The 16778-nt window shown below is 42.2% G+C and overlaps 1 protein-coding gene across 1 annotated transcript; it reads left to right on the top strand.

Moving 5' to 3' along the window:
* The first annotated feature begins 4782 nt into the window (after nucleotides 1–4782).
* On the top strand, nucleotides 4783–16444 carry tmem201 (transmembrane protein 201). The gene is made up of 11 exons (XM_085922831.1): nucleotides 4783–5035; nucleotides 6018–6138; nucleotides 6218–6412; nucleotides 6491–6670; nucleotides 7097–7437; nucleotides 7507–7704; nucleotides 11284–11501; nucleotides 11855–11917; nucleotides 12729–13019; nucleotides 13205–13324; nucleotides 14116–16444. Exons 1-11 carry the CDS (start codon nucleotides 4935–4937, stop codon nucleotides 14286–14288), a joined length of 2001 nt encoding a protein of 666 aa, XP_085778957.1. The 5' UTR covers nucleotides 4783–4934; the 3' UTR covers nucleotides 14289–16444.
* Nucleotides 16445–16778: the final 334 nt, after the last annotated feature.

Genomic DNA, 16778 nt, shown 5'->3' with positions numbered 1-16778 from the left:
ATTTAGCATGGCTTTGCCACACTCCACCTAGGGGGTCCCATGCTGGATAGCGGGTGTGCTAGGGCCTGGATAAATCATGCATCCACCATTTGTGTGCGTACATTCACTTGTGAGTGTTGGATGCGGAAGATTTGCCTCTCTGTGGGCTCTCTGGCAGGCACATAAGCCTGTTGGACACAGTTTGGGGCATTAAAGGCGAGTCAGTAGGACTGAGTCAGACTCCCCGGGTCTTACAGGCCCTTAGAAAACACAGGATGACCTTTAATCTCAGGATCAGGAGCGCAGGTTCCAGCTGGAGGCCTGCAGCATCACTTGAGCACATACAGTACTGTATTTAAGTCCACTTATTATTATTATTATTATGAATCAATTAGTATTATCATGTCTCCTTGGTCTACTGACAGATGTTAACAAAGTCACATACTAACTCTTAGGGTTAGGATTCAAATATTTACTGCTGCTATTAATAATGCCAGAAGACTCTTGACAGGTAGCTCTTGAATATGAATAAAAATAATGAAACATGTCCTGATGTTCCTTTTCTTGTAGCCAGCTGTCCTTGTAGACATCTCATGTGTCCCAAAATGTGACCACCCTGAACTCTGCACAGCACACGCATGTATAAAATGCCCAATGAAGAAAATGCTCTCATTTGATTTCTCTCAGCTTCGGTGCTTTTGAGTAACTCTCGGTCATTAAACAAATTCACACAGCAACCACCCCGCCACTTCCTTAGACTCCCCCTGACATGCAAGCCCACACGCTCCTGCCATCTAGGGGAAATGCAGCATCGCCCTGAGAATTAGCCCCCTGCCCCAAGATCTGTACGCACTACCATCCCCTATTGCCCCCATTATCATATTTCATCCCCCCCTCACACACACGCACAACACCACCTCCATCTCCTTCATCACTCTCCCACAAGCACCACCAGCAAGGCATGCCCCCATTTTCTTTGGGCCACTCTCAGGGAGAAGAAGAGGGGGATGAAGAGGCGAGGGCATTCACGGGGGAACAATCTACCAGGGAGACCAAGAATGAGCGGGCACTCAATTAAGGGCTACCCATTGAGCCTGCAGAGTGAGCCTGAATGCCGACCCCTCCAAAGGAATGGAGTCCCATGAATAGATTGTGAGCCTTCATGAAATATTAAAGAGCAGACGGATTCCCACAATATTTGTACACCTCCCTTTGTGAGGATTTCTCCCTCCATTGAGCCTGAAACTGTTAACACATCCGCTCTGAAGCGCGGCCTGCAGTCTCAACTGAAAGAGCGCCGCCGTCCCAGCATCCAAAAACGGAGCCCACGGGAGGGAGCTCTATCTGCCCCCTTTTTGTCTTTCCTTTTCCATCCCTCCCTCATTCCACTTTTTCTTTGACCGTCCTCCTGGCCATGAGCTATTCATTGAGAGCGGGGAGCAGGGGATTACGGCCCTTTTAATGACCACCTGTCCTCGGACCGGCACTGTATTGTGGCATACCAGGCCAAGCAGTAAGGCTGCTACCTTTCAGGTATTAAAAGGTCATAATGATAACTGGTGACCCCTGTCTCCGACGGGACAACTCTGGCTGCCAAAACCACCCAGACAGGTGGCTTTGGCACCTCCCAACTCCAACCCCCACCTCAACCCTGCAAGCACCTTGAACAATGCAATATGATCCAAAACATATTCTGCTGTGATTGATCATGTGTTACTCCGCCAGACTTTCCATTGTTGCTTTCATTGTTTTTTGGGGTTTTCTTTTCAGCATTTTCCTTATTTTCTAAGTGAATAATGCTCATATCTCTCCACATTCAGGGCATACGTAAAGACCACACTTTTGTGCTTATCCAAAATTGTCTTGGTCTACCTTGGTCGTGGTGCATGTTCTGGTTGTCATTAGCAAACAAAAGACTTTTGAGTTTTATTTTGAACTGCAAGACAGAAAAAGTTTTTCAAAAGAGGTTCCTTGCTTCTCACCTTCTCTTTGTTTCTTTCTTCCACTCTCACAAATGATGTGGTTGAGTGAATATGTATAGAGATGAAAGCCGATGTGGTTAAGTAGATGGTTAAATCTCTCATTAGCATCAGAATGGCAAAATATTCTGGTCGTGAGTCAACATTGGTTCAGTAGTCAGTAGTGAAGGGTGGATTGACCCAACACTGAGCTCACTTAATTAATTACACTATGGAAGTAATTTATACCCAACAAGATTTGACTGTGAAGTGCATAAAATGTGTCTTGATTAGTTTGACGTGAAGACTGTAAGATGTCGGTAGATTCCCTGCCCAATTGCCATTTTGAAGCCGTCCCATGTGCTCGAAGCGTGCTTCCAGCAGGCAGCATGTGTTGGTGTGAAGGCCGTGTGCCCTTTCCAGCAGGGTCCCAGCTGTGGAGCACATTGGAGAGTAGCCCTCCATATGCTGAGGTTCGGGCCGCAGCCTGTCAGCGCAAAGCTCCAGCATGTGGAGGGCAGTTGGGGGGCGCATTTGGGGAAGGGTGCGTAGCATTGTGGCAGGAGGACAAGAGCCGAGTAAGGCCCAGCAGGAGAGTTGAGGGGCCTTTGACAAAGAGCGACCAACTGGAGCTCTCTTTTCTCACAGCCTGTTCATGTTGTGTATTTCGCCTTCTCACACGCCTTCTCTCCACAAAACCTCGCTTTCCTTTTCCTCAGCAGATTGATACGCCAGTCTAAATGTTCTTGTGTCTTACCAATACATACTCCACACACATGCACGTGCGCACACACACACTCATCCCTCCAGTCCATTTATGCTGGAATCAACGCTGCTTTGTTTTTCAGTCATTTTGTGCACATCCAAGTCACTCAGGAGAGGCCAGCAAAAAGATGGAAAGGGGCCGTGGATAAAACAAAGTTCTTTGGTTTGCCCCTCACACAATACTTCTCATTTGAATATATTGCAGATCACCATTCTTGAATGGCGTCTCTGATGAAGTGTTGTTTTTATAGCTCCTCACACAAATTCTATAGACCCCCAGGATACATTTTGCTCTTTTTGTTTTGGACTTCAAAGTTAGTAATGGGATGTGTCAGAATGAACAGTGGAGTCACAGGGGCCAGTGTTTAGAAGTTGTTTACCAACCTTAACTATAAAGCCACCACAGGGAATATGTTATTTTTCCCATGACTCAAAGGGAATGACTCCAAAAAAAAAAAAAAAAAAAAACACCTGAGAATGAATCAGTGAAAGATTAACTGGAATACAGTGGAGCCTCGATTTTCTAACGTCCCGGTTCTCGAACAAATCGGTATTCGAACAAAAGATTCGAGATTTTTTTGCTTTGGATGTCGGACAAAATTCGGTTGTCGAACCTCACGAGATGAGCCGAGAGGACCCGCATGCCAACTGACTCCGTTCGTTATTACCTTCTCGTTACTCTGAGGATTGCATCAATTCCAATCATGCCTCCAAAGGAAGCAAGTGGGAGCAGTAAAGCCATCCTAAAACACAAAGGCGCTCCTCAAGCAATGTGACAGTGAGCGCCCGGCCGGCGCGCTGCGGTTGCGCGATCGGACCAAATTAAGCTCCCTGCGCACTGAGGTCCACTTCAATTTTGGAAAGTACATAAGGACTTTAAGAATATTTTATAAATTTCAGCGACGGCTCTGTCACAATAATGCGGCCAGCGCGGTGCAGTTGCGCGGTCGGTGACGCGCTACGGTTGCGCGTTCGGCAGTGCGCTGCAGTTGCGCGATCGGACAAAAATGCGCAAATGAAAAAATGCTTAAAAAATATGTTTTTTGTTTTTTTTTGCTTGGAACGGATTCATTTTCTTTCCATCATTAGTAATGGGAAAACATGATTCGGAATTCTAACGATTCACTTCTCGAACAGCCTTCTGGAACGGATTGTGGTAGAAAACCGAGGCTCCACTGTAGTTTCCTATAACGCATGCCTTGAATTAATCAGGGAACTGCCCAAAACATTGCACTAACCTACTACATTTGTGTTTTATAAATAAACTAAAGAGAGCTTTGCGTCTAAAACGAGCTAACTTCATCTCTGTTGATTTTTAGTTCTAAAGATCAATGTGGCCCTGCACTTTTATGTATTGAGACCAGTGAAAGCCTGATCATTGTCAGTCTGCTGCCCTCTGCTGGTCAGTAATAAATAATAATAACAACAACTACAATAATAATAATAATAATAATAATAATAATAATAATAATAATAATAAATGTCCTCAAGTCCTCGATAGCTGGACAGAAAGGGCGAACGGACAGACGAACAGACAGACAGACAGACAGAATGAATGATTGAATTTTATTTGTCTTAAACATGTAAACAATACATCAATAAATAAATAAACCAAAGTGAAAGTCAGGAAAATTATGACTGTATGAGTGCTACATACAAAAAGAATACAATATACAGCAAATAATGAGCAGAGTTTACATGTCTGAAAAGGAGTGGTAATAAGTAGGTTTTATTTAATCCCACCCCCTGTTCAATTTAAAACTAAACATTTTTAGTTTAGAGAGAGAGAGAGAGAGAGAAAGAGAGAGAGAGAGAGAGAGAGAGAGAGAGAGAGAGAGAGAGAGAGAGAGAGAGAGAGAGAGAGAGAGAGAGAGAGAGAGAGAGAGAGAGAGATTTGCTCATCTATCTTTTTATGGATATAAAACTTTCTTAGCAAAAGATAGACATTTTGCTGTCTTTGAATTAAAAATGAATGACTTTTTTTCTCCAATTCAATGTAATCCTGTAATTTGTTTTCCACAATATACTGTATAATTCTCCAAATCTTTCCAAAAATGCAGCACTAACGGGGCAGCCGGTGTTGACGTAGTTTCCGTTTCCGACGCATGGGCCTGGAAAAAGGACAGGCTCCTTTGCTAGTTCCAACTCGGCGTGCAACATGGACAAGCAGAAGCTTTAAAAAAAAAAGACGCATTTCCAATTTATTCTACCATTGGCTTTTCGGTTCATGCAATGGAGACGTTCAATGACCTTCTGCGACTCTATCCTCAGTTGTTGTACAGCACTACAGCGTTTGTGGCAGGCGGTGCGCTCATCTACAAGCTTGCTAACAGGTAACAAAATGGCATGGATGTGGCTCTCCATTCGTACTAAGAACCGGCAAATCAAAGATTTAAGGGTGCAGGAAGTATCATTATTGGGACTCAATAATGAGTCTTAAACTGCTGTCTATATTGCGCGGCAACCCCAAACATCCAGAAGGATTCTCGCTCCCAAAACGCACACCCACAATAAAACAAAAACCTCCACGAATCGGCGCGGTTCGTCAGGGTAGTCACAGACAACGGTGCGAGCTGATGGACTGGAAGTGTCGAGCCTCACTTAAACAGGCGTAGGGGTCGACAGCGTCCAGGGTACTCAGGCGGGGTAGAAGCAGATGGTGCGCGGCATAGGTCGGTCACAACCAGGGTCAGACGAGAAAGAGGGCATGGGCGCGGAGCTCTGACCGAGGGCGCAGCTTTTAGGAAGAGGGTGCAGCACACCGGTGGTCGGCCCGGTGGTCGCTTAAGTCCAACACAGGTAGCAAAGCTGGCTGGATAACCCGATGAAGCACTGCATACATCGGCTACCTGCATCTAATATAGGTAGCTGGCCGGAAGCACACATTCAGGGACAGGCAATAGGATCTAGACCGGCTGGGTAGGCAGGACAGCTGGGTCGAGTCGGTCCTGACTAAGGCGTGCAGCTTATCCTGGCAGCAGGCAGTAGGTCGCGGATGGTGCTGAGTGGATGAGCAGGATGGCTGGTCCTTACCGGTCCTGACTGAGGTGTGCAGCTAGGGCCAGGCTCAGGAAGCCCACACTAAGCTGCAGGTGGTAGGTTCTGGTCGCACTTTCTTTTCATTGTTATCTGTCCCTGTATAAAATAACAATTGCATTAGCACTATGCCAAGTGGGTCAATTCTACATCTATTGAAAATTCCCCACATTATTAGGATAGCGTTAGCTGTTTAATTATTGACAATGAAATATTGCCGCTAAATGTGCAGTCATGATGCAAGTATAGTGATTTAAAACCACTTTGATCAATTGACAGGAAAAAGCCCCTGAATGCGACTGTAAACTGCTGGTTCTGCAATCAGGACACAGTCGTTCCGTATGGCAACAGGAACTGTTGGGACTGTCCCAGCTGTGACCAGTACAATGGATTTCAGGATGTAAGTTTCCCCTCACTCTTCATAACTCATGGTGCAAGACTTTGTCGTGTGATAAAGCATTTGTTTGTCCTGATATCAGAACGGGGACTACAACAAGCCAATTCCGGCCCAGTACACAGAAGACCTGAACCATGGCGTGTTTGGCAGCATTCCCACTCAAGTCACTCTTGGTACCATGCAGTGGGTGAACTCGAAGATGCTGCTTTGCAGGAAGTGCAATCACAACCAGTCAACTAAGATCAAGCTGCTGGCCTCTTTTATACCAAAGGATGATGTGTGTATTAATTAAAATGCTTGCTTTGGCATTGTCAAGCCTGAAGAGGGAAATAATCGTTTCTTTTTCATTCTCTAGGGGAACTACGATGATGAGATTGACGCTTACAAGTGTCACTTGGAGGAGCACTACAAACTGTGCAGACCGTGTCAGGCAGCTGTCGACTATTACATCAAGTATCAGAACCGCCAGCTTCGGACTGTGCTGCTCAGCAATAACCTCAGACGCACAAAAGAGTCGCTGAGGGGCTTCATAAAGGTACACTGTGTGCAGAATCGCCATTAAATGTCATTTGAAAAAATTAATGCTGGATTAACACGCCATATCCAAGTGTCCACTGCCTATGCGGTACACAATTCCTTTGGCTCTATTTCAACACATTTCAAGTGATCCAAGTCATAACACCGGTGTTCATAGAGGCCACTTATTAGTGTAGAGCCCCTTTTAGGACGTGTCAAATTAAAGATCTGTCAGTCATATTCGGCCCATGTGGCCTACAAAAGCTTGGTATGCTCTTGTCATTTTAAAATTGTCTTTAAATTTTAGTTCAAAGTAATTAAAATTTTCACTTATCGTGGAAAATAGGGGCAAGTTCCAAATGCTTTTGTCACTTTCGTCCCTTTATGTTTGACTACTTTCCTAAAGCCTTAAATGCTTCTAATCCATTGTTCTATTTCTCCACAGGGCTCCCTCTCTGCATCGCTTCCTGTGGCGGTCGTACTGCTCAGATGCCTCTCCTTCGTCATTTGCGCTGTCCTGCTCCCCATGTCTTTCTCGGTCGATCTGCAAGCGTCAAACGAAGAGCTGAATCGTCTCCAATCTGACGCCCGCAATGTGTCGACCACCAACAATGGCAGCAGCGATGGCGGCGCACAGTCATGGCAGAGCCTGCTGGAGCTCCTCCCAGTTACACTTGTAGACTACGCCAAGTTCTTGTGGCTCTTTGGACAAGCTAATCAAATAACGGTCGTTTGTGTCGGCCTGTCATCGTGTCTCGTTGGTCTCTTATTAGCAGGAGCTGCTAGGTAAGTCACGCTTCTCTGGATGTCTGGTTGAAGAGGTGTAGGCAATAAGTCATCTGGTCTGATTATCAGGTTGAGGAGAATCGACGTAGTGTCTTCAGTGCTGTGGTTCGTGGTTTTGTGTTGGCACCTGCTGGCAGTCTATGTTGAGGATGACACGTCCAGCTGGACCGCCGCACACGTCACCACGGTGCTCTGTTGCATCGTCAGCTTTGCCGCCGCCGTAGCGACGCACAACCCTCTGAGCCAACGAAGAGGCAGATATCGAAGGTCAGAATCTCAGCACTGATGTACTTGAGCTGTTGTTGCTGCTTCCCATTCATTGTTCATTTTTAAGAAAACCAGAATCATGCAAAATATGTGTAGTTTTCAGACACTTTTGGTGTCTTGTATTGCCGCTCAAACAAGACATTTCAACAGCAGCATCGGTTTGATAATATTACAACAATAAATCACTAGTCAAGATAACATAGAGAAGTTACGCAATTTCGGTTCATCAAAATTGTGTGAAACACTCTAAATGTGCTCCCACACGTCATTAACCGTCCTCAATATTTGTAAAGTGATCAAAATGATTGTCGTTATAGTAAAAGCTTTTTTTTCTTCTTCAAACCCTTAACTTTCCAGTGTCCCAGTCAGTCGCCCCAAAATCTGGGCGATTTTATTGTTAGTATAATGAAAAAAAAAAAGATTGTCGTTATAAGAGCTTTTTTTTTTTTTTTTTTTTTTTTTTTTTTTTTTTTTTTTTTCTTTCTTCTTCTCCTTCAACCCCTTAACGTTCCAGCATCCCAGTCAGTTGCTATCTGGGAGATTTGCGTCACCGCCTGGCCACTTGCCCGCTCGTGATACACTGTTAAAAAACTGAATTCCTGCAGATTTGAATAATGCCTACGTTTTTAAAGATGTCCAAAACTATTTCATACTCTGTCAAAAATGGTCTTACGACTATTATGGCATTCATGGACTAGCCACGCAAAATACCAAAGGTTCTCTGTGTTGGATTGACACACCTCACTTGATCCAACAATCAAAGGTTTACCCTGTAACTGGGTCCACAACAGCCAATGCACAACTTGAGCATAAAAACACACACTTTCCTTTTGTGATTTTAGCCAGCAGGCTAAACTGTCGTGACGGGAAAATTAAGCTTAAAAGCAGACTGACTTCCCATTTCTTAAACCCCTTTATTCAACCCAACAGTGCCATCTAGAGGAGCCAAAAAAAAACTACAACTGGTTCATGAAGCAAATTTGAAGCTTTATTTTGCCATCTCTAACGGCAGTTTCTTTTTCTTTTCTTTGTTCCTCCTCTCTGTACTGTATAATGTTTTAATGTAACCATTACTGTCTTGTTCATTTTGTCCTCCACATACCAGCCAATGTGTTGTCGCCACGTTTCTTTCCATATCTGTTCATACAGTAGATGTAAAAATGAATACACTTAAGGTACATCTGCTCAACTCATCATACACGTGTAGTAGCTCGCCACATTCAGGTTTGCCGCCAAGGTTGGAATTGGGTGCTAGCTGTACTGACAGCTGTACTGCTGCCCCATTGCGCAACAACGTAGCGAATCAGGATGAACCAGCATCTCTTGAATGTTCCATCAATGTGGCTGAGAAAATGGAACAGAAAGTGCTGTAACCCCAAACCAATATTGCGAGCGTTCCTAATCAAGTGTTCTGTAGAAGTGTCAATTTCAACCAACTCTTACAACTTGCAGTGTACACAATTTCATTTTACAACAGTGGCTCACTTGGCTGGTATGTGTGCCTTTACTTCAGCCCTTTGTCACTGTCCTCTTGCTTGATTTGATCCTGTCAAGTGTCCAACTCTTCCCGGATCATACAATGAGGCAATGATTCCCAACCAGGGCTGTCGCAGAAAATGACAAAATGAATTACACTATATGTTAGCTGTGCCAGTGACATGGTGAAAGACAGAACAATGTAATGCCATTCCATTGAATGGCACGAGGTACAATAAGCCTGTGTATCCTCCTAGTCATTTCTATCTCAGCTTTGTGTTCAGTTAAACTGACCCAGATTTTACCGAGTCGATCAGTTTGGGAGTAGGGAGATGAGATCATCATTTTAGTGGTTTTCTAGGGGGTGTTGTGAGGTTTTTCTTTTTTTAATGGGTGCCTTGAAGGTTGTGAACCAGTGATCCGAGGTATAACGCCGCTTTTAGTTGTGATGCTGTATGTGATAAGCAAAGCGCTACTTTTTTAATGTTTCAACTTATTTCGAATGTAGCCACAGTTTCATATGCTAAACGTATGTATTTAACTTATGTAGTGAAAGTTTTTTTAATAGCACTAATAATCCTGAACATTATGTGAAGTCTTTTAGACATGCTGAAAATGAAGTCATCATTATGTGTCAAGCTCCCACATAGAAAAGGAAGTACGATAATACTGCGGCTGCCGTCTCCCGTGGCCTACATTATATTCATTGATAATTTTGACTTTATTTGCTGAACATATAAGATATTCTTCACTTTATAAACCTTATTCTGGTTTTATCCTTTGTAATATTACAATTGAATCCACAAATAGTAATATTTATTTGTGCACATTTACAACTTTTGCAGAATATTTATTTTTTTCTGTGTTGCCTTTATACTAGTATTAAAGTAGCAATGACGTAGGATTGTTGATTGACAAGCTCAAACGGGAGTCAAATAGACAGCATAGCAGTGGAAGGTGTCCACAAAGTCTAAACCAGGAGTCATCAATATAGTGCCTGCATCAGATGCCATCAAGGATCACATGAGTAAATTGTTATGAATTCAAGTTCACATTGATGAATATCATTCATTATTAAAAATAACATAATGAAAGGTAGCTAATCCAGAAACTAGCCCTTTGCAGAAGTCACTCTTGGTTGGTGATCCCTGGTCTCAACATCTTGCTTGAATGTGGTGCAACCTTTTGCCATGGCTTTTATTTTTCATCTGTTTGAAAGCTGTCTGCATGCTGAACTCTAACTTTTACTACCCACCAATCTGCTGTTATTTAAGACTGTCATAGTTTTGCTCTGTATATATATATAATAAACAGCTTAAATAAGCATTTGTCCTTTTTTATGTACGGTAAATGCAAAGTTGCTCTGTTCACCGAAAACGCCAATTGGCATTTTTTACTTGACCTCGAGCTTAACTGCCACTGTATAACCGTCAAACGTGGTTTAAAAGGCCTCAATGTCTCCCAGCTGTTTTGAAGTGCATGCACGGCAGCTGTCGCATGCTGGATGACAGCTGTCACGGCATCTCTGGCACCGTTCGCAAAGCGCTGACACTCGGCCCAAACATTTGTGCTACTATGCAGTGCACCATGTGTCGACTATTAGTTTTACATTGGTCACTACGCCGCTGTCGTCCCACTAATAGTCGCACATTATGAACTAATCTCATACTTGTAGAGTACGAAAAGCCTTTATTTAAGTTCATTTATTCAGTATATTTGATATCCAACTTAATGTTCATATCCTGGTACAGTCTGATCCTCGGGAGTATGCCAAAGTTGTCTTAGAACCTGGTGTGCAGCAATTACACAACAAAAAACATGACTACTAAGACGTACGGTTCTACTAATAATTTTTTGGTAGTGAAGACTGAGTGTATGAGTACATGGACTTTATGTGGACTATTACGGGTAGTGAATAAATACTTAAACGGCTTTCCACGCAAGGGTTATGCATGCTGCACATTCAAAATAAAACCAATGACGTTCCAACACTATTCTTTCTACGTTATTTACTCGGCTCGATTCTTGCAGTTGCTGTCCTCTCCTTTTTCGTTTACCCTTTCAGTTGCAGGTTAGTAGACTGTCACTGCTCTTGTTTTGCAGAAACCTCACGGACTCCTCCATGCGCCCCCTAAGCAACCAGCCCGCTTTGCTTACTCCCGAAATGATCCGCTCCTTCATCCCCACACCTCCTCCCAACATCTTCAAGCTTATAAACCACCATAAGACTGCCCCAAAACCCAAGGGCTCGCTCTCTTCTCTGCCGTGCCGACTCAAGAACGTCCTCTGCCTTGGCACCATCTCCACCTTCACAACGACAGGTAGCACTCATGACTCCTTTTGGTTTGATTCCCACAGCAGATTTGTATCAGGTGGGATGCAAAAACTGAAACTGGTTCACCGCCTCGTCATTCTGTACCAGGAAATCAGAGTCTTGAATATTAACATGCATCAGAATCATAACTCACTGAAATTTGCTTTGTTCAGAGGGTTTATGGCTCCTAAAGCTGTATTCATATTTTTATGCCACTAGGGGGCGTAAACGATTACATTTTGCTTGACCAACATGTCTTGTCAATGGAAAAAAATTGTTATAGTAACAGAAAGGGAAAATCACCAAGAACCGCTGAAAGTGAATGGTGGGATTACAAATGTATCACTCTTGTTTTTCCAGATTCAGGCTACTTATTCAGTGGAAGCAGACCGGCCTCAGTCTACAAAGACTCCCCTCCTTCAGGTATTTAAATGCAAAAACCTTAAAGGTCGACTACAGTTTGCTTTTAAAACAAATATTCTCCTAGAAATAATGCAAAATTTAGTTATGCCAATCAAACAAGCCTTGATTACTTTTTTAAAGCAATGTAGACTGTCTGATGATAATAATACAGGCCTGTCTTGAATTTGATTTGCCATGCAACTCCTTCAAAGCAGTCTGTAATCCTTAAATCTGTCATTTTATAAATGCCAGTGACAAACACCTTATCTTTATTTTCTTGAGGGCTGTGCTTCATCTTTTTTTTTTCAGAGCACTTTAAAAAGATCACTTTGAAAACACAGAATAAAGATAATACACGAAAGCACATTTAAAGCAATGAATGAATAACATAAAAACACTGAAACCATGCCAAGAACCAAATCAATCAATCAATCAATCAACAACAATCAAGACTTCAAATGCTGCTCACTTTCCCACATAGATGTGTTTATATATATATATATATATATATATATAGAGTTATCAACTTGTTTTTATATATTTTTTTCTGTAGTATTTTACAGCCCAAAAACATTATTTTCCAATTTGAACAGCAGGGGGCATTCTATTTCAGTGAAGCGATAGGTGTGTGTCTTAATCGCCAGGTGTGCGAGTTAGGTTACCAACCTTTTGGCGATTATCCAGTTCAGTCGCGTTGGGCCACGTCACTTGTTGTGCAATTGGCTTCACACTACATTAACTCCACTTATTAGTCAATTTGACAGAAAGAAACATTAAGTAGGTGTTAGCATAAGCATTCATTTGGGCTATTTGTCACCTCTGTTTTCCATAGACTACTTTTCAATGAAGTCATGGAGTCGCCCATCATCGCCTGAGCTCTCGCCGACTCCCTCGGTGGACGGCTCCGCGACGTCCAGCTCGGGTTCGGACCGACAGAGTCGTCCTCTCATCAGTCCGGCGCGTCTCAACCTGGGCAGCCCCAAACTCAAGATGTACTCCAACAAGACTCAGTCCACTTGCAGGTCTCCGCCAGTGTCCTCGACAAATATGCTCCACTCCGACCAGGCCTCCTTTTACAGCGGTCGCAACTCACCAGACATGCCACTTTTCTCGAGCCAGAGTGGTGAGTCGTGAGTGCAGTAGCAACGCAGCTAAATGTCTTCATTGTGTGTGCCTTCACTGGCACAATGGCAATGAGGGTATGTTCATTGCACTTTTCCGCAATTTCTTCTTCTGGGATTTACCTCATGACAATGACTTTGCCTGTTAACAAATTCACATTTAAAGACAAGTGATTTTCTGTGACAGATTTGACTTCAATACACGAAGACGACAGTGTGAAGGAGAAAGCGAGCAGCTCGTCTGAGTCTTTAACTTCACTGGTTGGCATGACGACAGGGTTAGCAGAAAACAGCCCCTCCTCACAAAGTAAGTTTTTAAGCATCTTTATTTTACTGTATAGGGATATTGATTCATTTGAATTGATCACCTTTTCCACCTTTTGGTTTTATCAAAGTTTGAAATTGAGGCTTTTACTTGAGCCCTCAATTAACTTTTTATTTCATAGTGGAACCTTCTAAAGGTCAAACAGGGTCTCTTCAGGTAAACCAGGTTTCCAAGTAGAAATAAACCATTTTAGGATGAAATAAAAACAAGTGAGTTAAGTGAATCTTGTTTAAAATTGAAAAGCACACAAACCTTTATCTTAACTATACATAGAGAAAAATAATAAATACATTTTTGTAAGCTATTTTCATTTGTCGAAAAAGAAAAAAAATCTTTCATGCTCTTCAATTGTGATGTTTTTTATTGAGTAATTCTAATGTGTAAGTAGTGCACAGGATGCAGTCATTCTGCATTTTCAGTTGTCATAAATCATGGTAAAGCTGTTGGCAAGATCTCCTGGAGTACCGTCCAACTTAATCACAATGTCATCTATTCTGTAAGCCTCTTTTATGTACAGAATAAATTGGGCCCTTTGAATGTTGATTTGTCCCCCCCCCAACCCCCCGGAGGTCGATCAGTGTTTTTGAGATTTATTCAGATTCCAACCACTGGTCATTTTCCCCTTAGCTAAAAATGTCAATTGAGATGGATGCATTTGCAGGAAACAAATTTAAATGGCTCCTGTTCTTGTTAAAGAGTTTGAATGTCTTGCGACCTGATAAAAGTGTCAATGCTTGACAATGGCAAAGATTGATTTTCTTGGTTTTGCACAGATAAGACACGACGCCTCTGGATGGTGCTTTTATTCTTCAGCCTGAGCACCAACCTGCTGTTTGCTGCTCTCTGGATGTCCTACAACTGGACGCGAATGATGGATGATGGCTCTCCCATTCCCCTGTTCCATGAGGTTGTCTCTACTTTGTTCGAAAGACTCAAGAATATCTAATACCATAGACGACTCCTGTTTTAGGAATTGGGATGTAAATCGTCTATTGCGTCTGAGTGTTTGCTTGAAATGTATGGTCGCCGGTGTTAAGATGTGCAATAATATGCTGTTCACTGGACCTTCTCATGTGTGACAGTCATGATTATTTTTCTTTGACACCATTGCTCCCTTATGGACCGTCACCTTTGTATTAGAGTTTACAGTGTCAGGTTGCAATGTCGAGGTCGCCTCTTGTGCAGGCCTCCACTACTCTGGTTTATTTTTAATGTAGACAAGCAAAGAAAGGGGTTGGGCACAAGAAATGGAAATGGAATATTGTGCTTTAGTTCAAATCTGTCTGTGTTCTTTTGCACACTATAAGAATAGGTCAGAACAGCCTCAATTTTGCAGTCAAGTCCGACGCCAGCCATTTCGGTTATTTTTCCGAGGGCCAACTTCAAATCTGGGTAAGGCATTGATATTCACATGCAGCATTACTTGGTTCGATTTTCTCGCGGTGCGTTACAAAGTGGCCTATGAATGTCCGCTGTGGCAGCTGGCTTGACTCGGCCGGCCGGTCACCCGCTAATGACTACGTTCACCGTGAGACTGACTATGGCTGAACACATGCAGGAGAGTTTTTGGAACGGGCCGGGCAACTCAATTGTGTTCAAGTCAAGTTTATTTGTATAGCCCTAAATCACAAGCAGTCTCAAAGGGCTTCACATAGACAATCAATTGACAATTATTCTCAAAGCAACCCCTGATTTTGGGCTCCCAAAAGGGCAAGGAAAAACTCAAAAACCCCTACCAGGGGAAAAATGAGAAACCTTGAGAAGGGACCACAGATGGAAGGATCCCCCTTCCATCATTCATTTCATCGTTCATTATTAATTCAATGCCCTTTTATAAAACGGTAAGCCCTGGTATATTTGTTTTCAGTAATTAGTCATTAATAAGTAATGTAATTAGGAATTTGGGGTGGGGGTGATTCAGTTATATTAAAATGACATACCTACACCAATCATCCCATATGTGCTGTAAGTCTAAGTTCATGAGCAAGGTCATTGGGTTTGACCCCTGGTTGTAGTGCATACTTCATGTACAAATTGCAGCTCAAAGGTGTTTTCCTGCCTTTCTGCAATACAATTCTCACAGATTCACCTATTTGCTGATATTTTTATGGACTCTGTAATCCATAATTCACTTTAAAAATGTAACTTCACTGTTTTTATGCCCACGACAAAGCCCTGTCTAATACAAATGAAGTGTACAGGATTTTTTTTTTGTGCGTTCTTGTAGTATTTTGGTGCTATGAAACTTGAAGTGAGAGGTGTTTCATATAGACAGCAATGCTTTGCCACTGTTTTATATTATTTTTAAATGTAGAAACACTATCAGTATGTCTTTGCTCTGTGTTTTCCCTGTAGTGTCTGTCAAGTATTGCCAAGCTCTAACATAAATTGAGTGCAAGGAACTCTTTTTGTATTCTCTCAGCACCCATTTTGTCACGAGTTGTCTCCCTTTGAAGCGATTAAAACACAAAAGCTGAGATACCTTAAAATCATCATGATTGGAATTTCCTGTTGTGAATGTTGTTGCACTTAATTATTGTGTTTTATGTGTTTCATTGAACAAGAATGATGGCCCGAACAGAAATTATAGAAATGCAATACTGCACACAAAAAAATGATGATTCAACTCTGTGTCAACCTTGTCCCTGTGTGCGTTTATTCCCATGAGGTTATTAGTTTTTTATTTTTTTTTTTATATTTGGTGCAATTTACATACTGTTCAAATGTAGTGGCAACCATGTCTTGGAAGGAGTCTAATCATGTTACAATGATTAATGATGATCTTAATTTATTTGGACATTTTTGCTGTAAAAAAAAAAAAGACTTTTTAAACTTTTGAAGGCTCTGGGATATTTGTATGTACTGAGTGCTGTGTGAATATCTTTGATCACAGAGTAAAGTGAACTGTACATTTAGCAGGTGAATAAAATCTATTTTTCTAACTGTACCAGTAATAATTCTGTATCTGCTTAATACAGAAATTTATAAGGAAAACATTCTTTTATTTGATTTCATCACTCCCCTCTGGAAATAATTAAACCTGGACGCTGGCGCCAAACAGTCAAGCTTAAAGTGTGGTTATTGTGTGTCAATGCGAGGCCAACGGTGGACCTTCTTGATGGAGCCTGTAACTCTGCAAAGTTTTTGTAAAAAAAAGTGCTTTGATACAGTAGTAGGGCACCCAGAAGAGGGTTGTTGCTGCAAAACTCATGTCAGGGCTCCTTTAAATTCTTTCAATCCAGACACCTAGCTTGTTTTGATTTGATTCATTAAATAAGATATATTCAACCATATTTACCATTTTTTTGGTTTACTTACTGCTGGCCTAGTACTGCCAATCAGAGAGAACACAAGAGGAAAAGTTTGGAATACTGGCTGGTGCCAACTTTATCGATACTTGTATCAATCTGCATATATGAATACGAATTGGTAATCT

This window comes from Syngnathus leptorhynchus, chromosome 1 (genome assembly GCF_054491065.1).
Source record: "Syngnathus leptorhynchus isolate UIUO chromosome 1, UIUO_Slep, whole genome shotgun sequence".
Classification (NCBI taxonomy): Eukaryota; Metazoa; Chordata; class Actinopteri; order Syngnathiformes; family Syngnathidae; genus Syngnathus; species Syngnathus leptorhynchus.
This window is presented reverse-complemented; position numbering and strand designations above follow the sequence as displayed.

What these genes read in the sequence shown, in the direction of transcription:
- tmem201 (XM_085922831.1), top strand. Translation starts at nt 4,935, where the DNA reads ATGGAGACGTTCAATGACCTTCTGCGACTCTATCCTCAGTTGTTGTAC. An exon ending in CGCTGAGGGGCTTCATAAAG is followed by an intron (nt 6,671 to 7,096) that starts GTACACTGTGTG and finishes ATTTCTCCACAG; the next exon opens with GGCTCCCTCTCTGCATCGCT. An exon ending in CAAAGACTCCCCTCCTTCAG is followed by an intron (nt 11,918 to 12,728) that starts GTATTTAAATGC and finishes TGTTTTCCATAG; the next exon opens with ACTACTTTTCAATGAAGTCA.